The following is a 14012-nucleotide window of genomic DNA, read 5'->3' as shown; positions in this document are numbered from 1 at the left end:
TTGTTACTCGTGATTAATCGTTAATTGCACTCCAAACCATACGATTACTAGTACAAATTGCCGCGGAAGAGTGGTTTGGAAAGACATATCATGATGATTTTTAGAATCAGTATGAAAAAACCTTTCCAACAGTATATTATATGACATGTTTTGGAACAAAAATAAAAATATTTTTCGGGCATGCAGACTGGTCTGTAAATTACTTCCGTAGCCTTTAACTCGGACCCAGTCCATTTGCAGATATATGTTGTGATGTTTTTTAGAATCAGTGTGAGAAAACTTTTCCAACGATATATCATGATTTGAAGATAAAAAAAAATTTTCTTGCCTGGGAGGTATTCTAGTCTGTAAAATACACAAACAGGTGTTCCGGAAGTGGGTCAGAGGCTTAAAATGTTTCTTACCCCCTAAGGTACCACTGTACCAAATTTCATGCTTTCTAGCCAAAAACGCACAATTGTTTTCATTTTTAGCACACTTTCCCTGGACTATTGGGAGAACAGATCAAAATTTTAATTCTGAAAATTGTGGAAACAGACCAAATTTTCTAGGGAAGATACTTTGAGATTAAAAATTTAGGTTTTGAGGGGAAACAGATCTTCATTTCTAGGAATAATCTCTTTGAAAAATTTTCAAGGAAGACTATCTCTGGGAAACAGATGTTTAAAAAAAGGTCCTCGCTGGATGCTTTCGGAAATCTTCATTAGTTTAGGATGCAAGAAAACCATTTTCGTCAAGAACAACTTTTCTCGCATAGTTTTGAGACAGACTTTAATGCTTGTTTGGAGCAGTCAGGAAGAAAACAAGTTAATTCAAGTTTCAGGATAACTTAGCCTATGATCAAAGTCCGACTTTAGAAAAAGATGTTTTCGATGGCCTTATAATATTCAAATAGCCATTTCAGAATGTTCCAAAAATATACAAACTTGTTTAAGTCAGAATATTTAAAGTGAGGCAAGAAGATCAAAGAGCATTTTATGGATACAGTATAAAAAATTATATTTAAAGACCCTTTCCATTTTAATATAGATTTCCTAACCACCATGACAAAAAGATTGAACGAAAAAAAACTTTATTTAAAATGTATAAATAAAAAATAAGTTTAGATATAGACCAATTTTTTTTATAAGTATGAAACAAAGTTATAGTAAGTAAGTGTACCCCTTATACAAAAAAAAATCAATTTTATATGGGTGGCAGCAAAAAAAATATCATTATAAAAAAGATCCCATTATTTTTCAATCTTCTTCTTCTTCATCATCATCTTCTTCTTCAGAGCTCTCCTCCTCAGCACTTTGAAGCCACTCCACCATTTTCTCCATTTGTGCTAAGAAAACACTCTTTCCTTTAGAACTGTGTCCCGACTTGAACCACTTGATGATTGTATCCTCACCAATCACGTCAACTAAGAAAGCAAGAGAATGCACATCAGAATATGGCCAGTTCATAGACCTTATCAGAGTTTTTGATTTTTCTAAAAAAAGCGATGCATTGTGGGATTGTTTCGAGTGTATTACAATAGAAATCTCTTAGGAATTCATCGAGGGAATTCTATTGTAATAATCACACAATGCATTACTTTTTTAGAAGAATAAAAAACTCCGATTTAAGGTCTACTAGCCGTATGCGCAGCGTCGCACGCTGCGTGTCCCAATCCAGTGAGTCACTACACATCTAAAAAATTCTAACGGAAGAAAGGTAGCCGCCGATCGATGATTTGATTTTGATTTTAGGAAATAAAGGAGGAAGAAGATAACATTGCATTGCAATTTTTAACCACAATTAAATAAATGGCTTAGCAAAAGTATATTTTAGCCATCGTGGCTAGCTATCGTGGTTGGACATTCGAGGGTGACTTTGAAAGACTTTGAAAAGTTTTGAAAGTGATAGGGAACCGCTATTGTAAACAGAAAGTTTTAAAGAGCATCTGAATAAGAATTCTTTAAAATGACGAAAAAAATTGGGAAGAAGGTTGATTTTAACCCATCAAGCTCCAAACTTGGTGAATAGAAAATAGTATCTTGGGGTCTCAAAGTTAGTCTAGTGGTAGGAAATCTACTTAAAGGGATGATCAGATGGTTTGAGATATTTTGCCTGCAGATAGCTCCTAGGATTTAAGGAAAAACCTCTTAACTTTTCGGTGTACTCATTCTCCTAACTCAAGTTATGCCAATTTGAAATCTCGAAAAATGGGACTTTTCAGGGACTTTTCACACTTTTTTCTATTGTTTTCAAGCAAAGGTTCAAAATTTCAAAGTGGCATAACTTGAGTTAGGAAAATAAGTACACCAAAAAATTTAGAGGTTTTTCCTAAAATCCTAGAAGCTATCTGTAGGCAAAATATCTCAAACCATCTGATTATCCCTTTAAGGTGCAAAAAGATGATGGTTCAACGCCATGAAGAGGAGGCTTTGTAGAGCTTTGTTAGATTTTCGAAAACATTTTACAAAACGTTGTAAACACACACGTTTAAGCGTATTAATATATAGATTATTACTAAATTAGGATTTTTGACAGTTTTGATGGAAATTCAAATACAACGCGAGCCAGAATTTTCTGAGTATATTTTCTGACTCAAATCTCTGAATGATTCTTTCGGGAAAAAAAAACGAAATTGATACAAATTTAACCATACATACCTTTGTAGAGGAGCATGACAATCTTTTGAAAGAGTTTCAAGAAGCTCATGTTATCGTAACAGAATTCTTGAATTTTTTGCAACAACAATAGTTCGGTAGCAGGAGTGGTAGTGAACCTTTGGAGAACTGAAGCGTATGTTTTCAAATGACGAAGAATTTGTTCAGCCAATAAGTCCTCCTTCTTGTTCCATTCGACACCTTTCATCAAACTCGACCACAACTGCAAAAGAAAGAATTGGTCAAATGAAAGGGGGTTATTTTCGATGTACAGTTGACGCTTTCTAATTCGACGTCTAAGGGAAATAGGATTTTCAAAAATTATCGTATAAAAGAGCGCCGTTTACGTTTACGGTGACTTTCAATATTATCAAATAATTGTAGCGTATGGAATGGTAGAACGTCGAATTAGAGCGCGTCAACTGTGATGATAGATTATGACGCTGGCGCCAAAAGATAGCAGTTGCCAGGCTAACATTTTCTTGGTGAAAGCATACTGGAGAAGCCCTGAACATCAACCCCCTAAGATCAAATTAATGTGCATAAAGAAAGAAGAAAACAATAAAAGATGAATTTTATCTACCAGTGGGATGATGTCCAAGTTTTCAATTTTGTTTTTCTCGCAAGTTTCTTGCATGTAACTGGTTATCTAAAATGTAAGGAAAACGTTATCAATATATGGTAAACTGTTCATTGGCATTAATAGATCTTTTCATAAATTACGTCACGAACTCACTTGCCTCGTATTCAAACAATTACCATGGTGATTATGTCGCTTGAGACATTAAAATGATTTTTTTATGAATAGAAAGGAGTTATAATAAAATCCGTTGGGAGTTAATCAACATGGCAATAATTTAAAAACGAGGCAAGTGATGTTCGTGACGTAATTTATGAAAAGCTCTATAATATTCCAATGTTAGTTAAAGCTATATATATATAGGGAGGTGACTGGCTTGGAAGATTTCAAATACTCAAAAAGAGAAAATATTTTTTCAATCAGCGTTTTGGATGAGAAAGTATACCTCTTCAGCAGTAGATTCATCCTCAAGTAATCTTTTGATTCGTGATTTCATCTCTTTTGTTACTATACGTGCATTTTGATTGCGCTGAAAGAAAACAACGAGAAATTAAGTGTCAAAACTCAAACATACAAATAATCAAAATCCAAACCTCCGACAAGGTAAACGATTTCATGAATTCGTGTTTAAATTAATTCTGTTAAACTTTTTTACGACATTGGGCTATTCCAGAAAAATTTGCATCCTCTATCTGCTATGTTGAGATTTGTAAATAAATTTTTCAAGGACACCTTGAATCTCATTTTTTGACTACCTTTCCGACCTCATGTTATTGACCACCCTGGACGTCATACCTCCTCAACATGGGCATAGACTTTTTCTGGAATAGCCCATTGTTTTCAATATATTCGAAAAGACCATTATAAAACTGTTAAAACATTTTCTAAGTAAAGGTTAACATACCTGGAAATCGACAATTGGCTTCAGGTCAGCTTCATTGAAATAATTTTCAAAGGTTTCAATGGATCGTTTGTGCACTGGAAACAGCATCTATGAAGGTGAGAAAACACATACAAAGATGGTTTGGTTGCAAATTAGACTCTGGTTGGATTCACCAGTTTTCTAAAGGTTCAAGTGGCTGGTTATAAGACAACTAATTCAGAGTGACTGTATTCATTCGATTAAATTACACAATGCTGGGAAACTTTCTGGTCAACATGAATTTGTTCAAAGTGTCGATGGTTCAAATACCGGTTTTGTATCGATTTTTTAAAGGGTGGATGATTATTAGCAGATAAAAACTTCCAAAAATTCACCAAATCAATTACCATGAGTTTTCCATCCATCTCAGCTTTCTTAAGAATGTTGATCAATCCAGGTGCATCTTTTTCTGCAAGCCAAGCGCTGAAAAAGCATCTTGCAAACTCCAATGCAATACCTTCATTGACCAAATGATCATTCAAAATTTGAATGAGGCAAGTAGGTTGGATAAGACTTGATGAGATGAGTAGGTAGGTAGCAAGGGTTAATCGATCACGCTGCACATCGGTGAAACCTTTCAGAAACATCAATATCTAAAGAAAGGAAAAAATAACATCAATCAAATCATGTTGCAACCAATGTGAATAAACAACTTTTAGAAACGTCGATAGCTGGAAGTGTAAAGATTCCAATAATAGTTTTCTAACTGTGTTGGGTGAATTGGACATAAATTACAACAAACTACAGGCAGTCTTCATCTATTTTGCTGGAATGTAAAAACTTTGGAATGCCATGCCATCTACATACAGGGCTATAAAACTAAAATCAAAACTGGGAATTTGGAAAAGGGGTTTAAAAGCTGACTGAAGCAGTTCAACTTGTTGGATACCTCGATAAACTGTTAAAACGATATCAAAGGAAAAATACAAACAAAATATGATTTGAAGTAAAAACTAAATTCCCTAACCTTTTTCATCTCATCATCAAGAGATTTTTCAAGGTATTTGTACTGGCGGATCATACGCTCAAAAAGCTGGATGACATTACGCATGTTGTCCACATCTTGTTCTGTGTTGAACACACAGATGCTTGAGATGGCAGCATTGTCGGTCACTATCGTACCACCAGGGGCAAGGATGCCACCAGTGATAAGAATGTCTAGTAGTGCCTCAGCGTAACGTCGGAAATCAAGTTTACTTCCAGATTGGATCAGGAACTTTGAAGCCTAAAAAGAAGCAGTAATTAGTGGCTCAAGAGAACTTTATTAGTTTCGCTTAAAGTATCACGATAGACTTCTGTTTGTGTGTGTGTTAGATGGAAATTTTTTGTAAGCTACAGGGTAATAAGAGTAGCTTAAAATAAAGCGAAAACTTCAAAGTCACATAAAGAAAAGCGCAAAGCCAGCCGAAAACTACCAACATTCCTGGCTGATGTATACCATGGAGGTAATAAAAATATAGATGGAGAGTCAATGCCTTTTGTTCTATTCTGATTTATCATCGGAAGCAAACAGCTGTTTGGTTCCTTTGGGAATAAGATGATTAATTTTGGGTATACTCGTGGGAATATTTAAGATGAATGAAAAGGCATTACATTTTTAACAAGTATATTGAAATATAATAGCCTTGTCATGAAAAATTGAAAAAAACTTCACAATAAGCACAATACTCCAAACTTCTAGGGGAAGCTGCCCATAAAGCCATTGATAGATTTAAAAAAGAATTACGTGCTACGATTAGGAACCTTGTATCGATCATTTTGTCAGAGTATGAAAACCGCTGCCCACTTAGACGTGAAGATTTTAAGATAAGAAACTTTCAATGATAATGTGATGCAACTCTCAATGTTAACAAAATGCCAGCCCAAAAATGTGTCCTTATGAAATTAATATACTATTTTAGTCTTACATCAGTCGAAACTATTTCGAATCGCATATTAACAAGGATGTTTGGCAAAATTAAGTTTTTCAAAATCAACCAAACAGTCTCTTTCTGTTCTTATAAAGTTATAAATTGATGTTTTTTGCTTCCAATGATGGTACATCAAAGAAAAGCCGCTTTGAATAGATTTATAAAAGATTTCAACGACCATTTAGATCATTACCGAGACGTTTTCTCTCCATCTATATCTTTATTACCTCCATGTGTATACAAAGAATATAACTCTTGTACAGTTTCGATAGTGTTTTAATTAATATTTTTTTAGTATTAAAAAAGGATTCTGCATTAAAAAAAACTTTTGCCTAGGTGGGATGGGTGGGTTAGGTGGGTTATCGACCCCCCTGATCCCATCTATCTTTGCTAGATTAAAACAGGCAAAAATATACGCACTACAATGTGTTCAGTATTAAGTTGGATAACGAGTTTGGAAAAAGTCAACTTACTAGTTCAAGATCTGCATTAACTTCATTCAGGCCGGCTACAATCTGATCTCTGAAACTACTTGGATCGTACTTCTCCTTTTCATCTAAAAATATATGAACCATTATTAAGACAACAATTAAAACAGATATTCAGTCCTTAAGTTTGACCTTTGTACAAATAACGTATATGCATTAAGTTTAATTTATTTTCAGTGTAAAGTATTTTGAAGTGAAAAAAGCCAAAAGACATGTAACCAAATAAAATGTAATTTTAGTTACCTACCCCTTTTGCGGGTCTTGATCCGCTGTCCTGTTAATGTTGGTTTTTGGGTTTTCTGACTCATACAGCTTCTAAATAGAAAAGAGAACACCAAAGATTTAGAGTTAGTCAAAAATATTAACAAAGGTAGAAAGAGCTAGACAAAACATTATACACAATACAAACCTCTAAAATGGGATTCCTGGCAAAAATGGCCCTGAGGAAGAAGGGTAGTTCAATTGAAGCTGCAATAATGACTAGGGCCTTCAATGCCACAAGTTTTTTTTGTAATTGAAAATATAACCTAAACACTTTACAAAAATCTAAAATTAATCATGTCACACATGTGCCATTTGGATAATATTTACACAACATCAACAGAATCTATTCCAAAAGAGAAAAGCCTTATTATATCTCACAAACCTAGCACAGACTTAGACCAACTTTGCTATTTTTCATTAGAAATCATGCTACGGGACAGTACCAATGCAGTACTACATTATTATTGCAAAACATGGTTGGCATGAACCACGATTTTCTAAAACCTTTGATTAGCTAAATTACTCCTGAGAAAAAGCAGCTTCTCCTTTGGAGACTTCAATTCTAAAATGAGAGGATGATACAGAGATAATGTCCATTATGGATCCTAATACTCTTATTGATAATATTCTTTCTAAACCATCTAATATTAACGATGGAGCTGTATCTGGCAACATTATGCTTTTCCATATCAGATCATCTCCCCCAGTTTTGTCTTTTTCCATTATTCAGTTTCCTCGAAGCTGAAACTTGTTTTTTTGAAAGAGTGTATTCATGTGTATTCATGTCTGTTTGACTTTCTTCAATCAACATAATTAAAATCTACTCTCTATTTGGTTTTTATAAGGCTCACTCTACTGAGCATACACTCATCAATATTAGTGAACATATTTAATAAGAGTGCTTCTACGTTCACTTTTTTTATCGAATCGCTTTCTTCGTAACTTTTAATAGTGTCAGTCTATTCTTCTAAAGAAACCTGCATTGTGACACACATGGCATGCGTAATTTGTCGTTTTTTTAAACCACATGCAGTTAATTTCCATGATAAACGAAGAGGAATAAATCGATAGGGGTGGTACAGTCACTTTCGGTCTGGTTGTGCACGGCAAAATATGTCGTTCTATATGAAATTTGTCGTTTTTTGTTTATTTTTAATAATGCAGGATTCTTTAGATTAACCTCCTTGTGTTTCTAAATTCACTTTTATCCAATCACTTTCTTCATTACTTTTAGGAGTCTTTCAAAGATCATTTTATCAAATCGCTTTCTTTGAAACTTTTAAAAGTGTTTCAAAGATCACTTTTATCCAATCGCTTTCTTCATTACTTTTAGGAGTGTTTCTAAGATCACTTTTATCCAATCGCTTTCTTCATTACTTTTAGGAGTGTTTCTAAGATCACTTTTATCAAATTGCTTTTTTCGTAACTTTTACGAGTGTTTCAAAGATCACTTTTATCAAATCGCTTTTTTCGTAGTTTTTAAGAGTGTTTCTAATTTCACTTTTATCAACTTACCACTTTCTCTATTACTGTATGTTCCAAGGTCACTCCTATCTACATATTAGCTGTCTAACTAACTTTTAAAGGCTATCCTCTTATTGAGGTTAGAAAATATATCCTGCTAGTTGAAAAATTATAACGACTGAAAGACCGAGAGGATTTTGAGTCTGACTGACTGGGTTTAATTTCAGTCCGACATAATGTCAGAGTGACCAAAAATATTTATTTGCAGCCCTGCTTCTTTTGTTGCTGTAAAATTGAGAAGGGCAAGAGTAGTTACAGCTTCCTCACTATGTACAAATTCACATTCTTCTAGACATTTCAAGTAAATTGCTTATCATTGAACTCTCATGTATTTAATGCTTGTACAAACGATGAACTCTTAAGAATGGACTTGTTCCAATTGCACATTAATCAATTACACAAATAGGATGCCCCTAAGAAGGCCTTCGGCCTTATATTGTGACTCTCGAGCTCCAACTGTAACCCTAACTGATAATAACCAAACCCCCATCTAGGTCTGTAGATTGAAAAATTTCACTTGCATCCTGGTGGATGATATCGTCTGCCAACCCATTGAAATACCTTTTTATTGCTTTAGACCAGGCGGTCGGGCTCGATAGGATCGATAATCGGAAGGGATCGATGAAGAATCGATATAAGATCAATAAATTACTTATCGATTCCGATAAGAGATCGAGTGGGGACGATACTCAAATTTTTTTGGTCAGGATCATTTATCGATTATTATCTTACATCGATCCAATTCATAATACATAATTCCGTAATAGATCTGATTTATAAGCCCAAAGAACGAAAAATTACCACTTTAAATGTTGAAAACTAAAAATATTGCAAATTTAATGTTTTGTGACGTCATTTGGGCTCTTAATGACATCATCGAAAGGGTAATAAATATTTTATTTCACTAAAATCAATTTGTCATTTACCCAAAAGATTTTAACGATGATTTCCGATCCGATGAGGTGTCAATCATTACTGAAATCCTTCTCAAACACCAGTTATTGTATTTTTCAGGTTTTGATGACGTCATCGGACCCAAAATGCCTCAATTTGAGTATATTTATTTTCGAAAGTCTCTTTATACCCACTCTTACCTTTCCCAACTTATTCTCTATTAAATTCCCGATCCAATGAGGGGTCAACCATCTCTTAACTCCTTTCCGATCTCGAGATATCGCATTTTACCGGTTTTGATGACGTCATTAAGTGAAAAGGCCTAAAAATTCAGCCAAATTTCAAAGTCACACTCAAGCCATATAAATCCTCCCATCTTATTCTCCATGAAATTCTCGATCCAATGAGGGGTCACCAACCTCCCAACTCTTTTTCAAACTCGAGATATCGCATTTTGAAGTTTTTCCCAAATCTGTGACGTCACTGGGTCCCTTTACCCCTAATGAATTAAAAAGTTACATTATTATCCATTCTTGGTAAACTAACAACAAAAAGTGAAGTTTTGTCCTTTCAGGGGCTTTGTTACCATGTTACCTAATTATCCAGCAAATTTCATAGACTTTGAGACAATATTTATTGATTTATTAACAAAAAACGATTCTTCCAACTTTTTGACATGTCACAGGACTTGCCTTTTTTAATGAACATGTCCTAATGTTGTCAACCGTCAATTCGCAAATTTTGAAATTTTTGCGGTCAACGGGTAGCTTGTGCCCCAAGGGTCCCAAAAAACCCAAAAACGTCAATTATTTCCAAGGAAAGTGGGTTTTTAAATTTGAAAAAGATTTGCACTGCAACGACTTCTTTAAAAAAACGCTAATTTTCATACTCTTCCCTTGACCACTTTTGCTTTCGTTTTCAACCACCCATCCATCCAACCAACCAAAAATCGGTCACGTAACTCTTGAACCCCCATCTCAAAAATCCATAATGGCTCCACCACGGCTCAATACGAATTCTATGTTTAGTAATATAGATAAATCACTAGAGGATCGATTGAAAAAAAGATCGATAAGGGATCATGGAAGGATCGATACTCAAGATTTTTTAGAGCTCAATCTTCTATCGATCCCTTATCGGAGTCGATAAGTAATTTATCGATCTTTTATCAACCCTTTATCGATCCGTTCCTATTATCGATCCTATCCAGACGTAATTAATCGAACAGTTCGATTACCGAACTAATCGAACTTTGTCGAACTTAATCAAACGACAAAAGTTCGATTAAATTCTTTAATTGAACTTATTTTCAAAAGTCGCTAAAATTGTGAGTATTCGATTAAGTTCGACAAAACATATTAAGTTTGACAAAGTTCGACAACGAGAAATGTTCGACAAATACGACAAAAAAACTCAGTTCGATAAAGTTCGACAACAAGGAAGGTTCAACAAATTCGACAAAAAACTCCGTTCGAAAAAGTTCGACAATTAAAAATGACCTCCTTTGGGAGGCCCCTGGGGGTCCCGGCCGAGGTCCCGGGGATCCGATTGGTGCCCACTGGTCAGGGGGATGTGAGGGTACACGTCTGCACCGTTTGAGGTCCTTCAAAGTTCCTCTAAGTGTCGTCAAAAGCCAGCAAAAATTGCGAAAAATGACCTCCTTTGGGTACCAGCCCCGGTGGGACCAATCGAGGCCTCTACAGCCCCCCACAGCCTACCACAGCCCTTCGGACCCCTTTGGACCGCTTTGGATAACCTCTACCTTGCTTTCCCTCAAAGCCAGCACCCTCCATCAGTCATCCGAAGCCTTTAAAATGCTTGGAAAGGCGGAAAGGCTTGAAAATTGGTCAAAATTAGAAAAAATGACCTCCTTTGGGTACCACCGCGGACGGCCCCTGGGGGTCCCGGTGTGCCGGGGGGTCCGATTGGTGCTCACTGGTCAGGGGGGATGTTAGAGTACAGGTCTGCACCGTTGGGGGTTCTTCAAAATTCCTCTAAGTGCTGTCAAAAGCCGGCAAAAATTGCCAAAAATGACTTCCTCAATTGAGGCTGCTACACCCCTTTCTCACCAGGAAAAATCGCCGGTGAGACCAATTGAGGCCTCTACAGCCCTCCACAGCCCCCATAGTCCTTTGGACCCCTTCGGATACCCTCTGCCTTGCTCTCCCTCAAAGTAAGCACCCTCCATCAGTGCTCCGAAGCCTTTAAAAGGCTGGGAAAGGCTTGAAAATTGGCGTAAATTGGGAAAAATGACCTCATTTGGGTACCACCGTGGACGGCCCCTGGAGGTTCCGGGGAGTTTGATCGGTGTCCACTGGTCAGGTGGACGCGAGGGTACACGCCTGCATCAGCGGGGGTGCTTCAAAGTTCCTCAAAGTGTCCTCAAAGGCCGGCAAAAAGTGCGATTGAATTACGCGCAAGTGGAGCGGCCTTCAGTTGCTCGAGTTTTCTCAAATTTTAATTCGATTAAACTTGACAAAGTTTGATTAAGTTCGATTAAATGTAATCGAACTACCTTATTGGTATATATTTTCGCGTGTTACAAATTTTCGCGGGTACTTAATTTCGCGAGTTTTTTGGTCAATTTTTGCGAAATTTAATACTGTTTAAATTTTTCAAAATTACAAAATCGCGAAATTAAATACACGCGAAAATCTTTTTCTTAATATTTTGTTAGTATTTTTACATCAAAAACGTTGTGTTTCAAGCAAAACCAGTCTTTTTCTTGCTTTATATTCCCACTTTCTGAAAATACCTAGTTTAGTGAATCGCGAAATTTAATACACGCGAAAATTTTCCAGAAGTCGGCAATCGCGAAATTTAATACGCGCGAAACACGTTTTTTCGAAAAAATTTCGCGATTCGCGAAAATTTGTAACACGCAAAAATATATACCAATAAGGTAATCGAACTGTTGAGGTCTCTTTAAAAAAAGTTCGATTAAGTTTGATTTCAGTAATCGAACTTAATCGAACTTTGTATTTTGAGAAATTTGTGAGTATTCGATTAAAGTTCGACAGGACCCTGCCGACGCACCGGACTGTCCGGTGTATTTGTCCGGTGGCAAAAAGTATCCTTTCGCTACACCGGACGCAATAAGTCCGGTGTCAGTCCGGTGTTGCATACAGGGAATTTTGGACGCCGGACATTTATGAAACAAAAAATTAAGAAACACCGGACGCCACCGGACTGGTCATGTCCGGTGTTTTGATTGTCCGGTGGGGAAAAATATCCTTCTCCAACACCGGACATCCGACTTCCTTAAGTCCGGTGTAGAAATTGTCCGGTGGTAAAATAAATTCTCATTTTACACCGGACTTTCGCGTGTCCGGTGTTCGTTAAGTCCGGTGCGTCGGCAGGGTCCTAGTTCGACAACCGGTTTAGACTAACCCACCCCAATATTTTAAACACTGACCAAAGAAGGCTTTTCTTCGTCTGGGACAGAAAATAGATTTTACCGGCAATATTTAAAACAGCATTCTATGGGAACTCATATATTCTCCTAAATATTGAAACTCTTTGCTAGTCTTGAATGTAACTGGTAGCTTAAAAAAATACTAGGAAACTTTCCTTAGACAAGACATAGGGCTGTAAATAAAAAGTTACCTTAAGGTCTTCTTTGGTTAAGGTCCTTGCACAAACAAGAAATAAATGTACTCTGTATTAAAAGTGGAAAATAGCCCACCGAAATTATTTTCTCGAAAGTGAATATGCTAGTGACCGACAAGTGCCAAAAATGTCGAGCTGAAATGATTGTGGCTGCGGATGGTGGGAAAGACCAGAGAGCTGGCCTGGGTCGAGTAGATTTATAAATATAACTTTTTTATGTGAATAGGCACTTAAAACAAAGCTAAAATTCCTCTTCAAATTTATAAAAAATAAATGGTTTAATACAATAATTGGATTACTCAATTAATTATCCAAAAATATACATTAACAATTAAAAAAAAATACATATCGAGTTTGCTATATCTTTCTTGCTATTAATAATTCTAGTATTTACAAAATTCGAAGAAAAATGGTGCGGGAGCTGCTAAATCGAAAGCGAAAGTGATTTTGAGAAGTTTTATTCAAATTAAATTTTTTTTGGGACCAACACTCAACATCTTTTCATCAGCCAGTCTGGAAATGGCGGAAAAGAAGGGAAATGTTACGCCGGAGCTAAGCCAACTTAACTGGGAAAAGTTGAAGACAACAGATCTCAAACCTCAAATCTACGCCTGAGATATCCAGTGCACAAGCTGCAATTTCCAGACTTAAAATCAAACTTAATTGAACTGAAGATTTTCCGGTACCGGTAAGGCATAAGGTTTGATTACTGATCCCTATACCATCAGGTTCGGTAATCAAACACCTATTGCTCAATTTTGTTTGATAAAATTCCATGATTTGTTTACGAAAAATAATTTGATAGGGTTTGGTTAACATCACCACCTGGTTGATGTTTGTATGAAAAAAAAGCTGTGCTTGGATTTAGTTTAAAAATATGCAAAACATATCCAAGTTTAAACAAAGATTATAAAGACAACAAAGTATCTTATAAAGAAATATTATAAGGACCCTGTCGACGCATCGGACTTAACGAACACCGGACACGCGAAAGGCTAGCCGGTGTAAAATGAGAAATTTTTTTACCACCGGACAATTTCTACACCGGACTTAAGGAAGTCGGATGTCCGGTGTCGGAGAAGGATATTTTTTCCAACCGGACAATCAAAACACCGGACATGACCAGTCCGGTGCGTCCGGTGTTTCTTAATTTTTTGTTTCATAAATGTCCAGCGTCCAAAATTC

General features: G+C 36.1%; 1 protein-coding gene across 1 annotated transcript; it reads right to left on the bottom strand.

Annotated features, from left to right (window-relative positions):
- Positions 1–982: 982 nt before the first annotated feature.
- LOC136808834 (eIF5-mimic protein 2-A-like) lies at positions 983–12998 on the bottom strand. The gene is made up of 10 exons (XM_067065386.1): positions 12825–12998; positions 6784–6851; positions 6522–6604; positions 5106–5363; positions 4486–4731; positions 4121–4207; positions 3662–3745; positions 3220–3285; positions 2640–2859; positions 983–1405 (listed from the first exon to the last, which is right to left on the bottom strand). Exons 2-10 carry the CDS (start codon positions 6842–6844, stop codon positions 1239–1241), a joined length of 1272 nt encoding a protein of 423 aa, XP_066921487.1. The 5' UTR covers positions 6845–6851; positions 12825–12998; the 3' UTR covers positions 983–1238.
- Between the last annotated feature and the right edge of the window lie 1014 nt (positions 12999–14012).

Source organism: Clytia hemisphaerica, unplaced genomic scaffold (genome assembly GCF_902728285.1).
Source record: "Clytia hemisphaerica strain Z4C2 unplaced genomic scaffold, Clytia hemisphaerica genome assembly, whole genome shotgun sequence".
In the NCBI taxonomy this organism is placed as follows: domain Eukaryota; kingdom Metazoa; phylum Cnidaria; class Hydrozoa; order Leptothecata; family Clytiidae; genus Clytia; species Clytia hemisphaerica.
The sequence above is the reverse complement of the archived record's forward strand: the minus strand, read 5'-3'. Positions and strand labels throughout refer to the sequence as shown.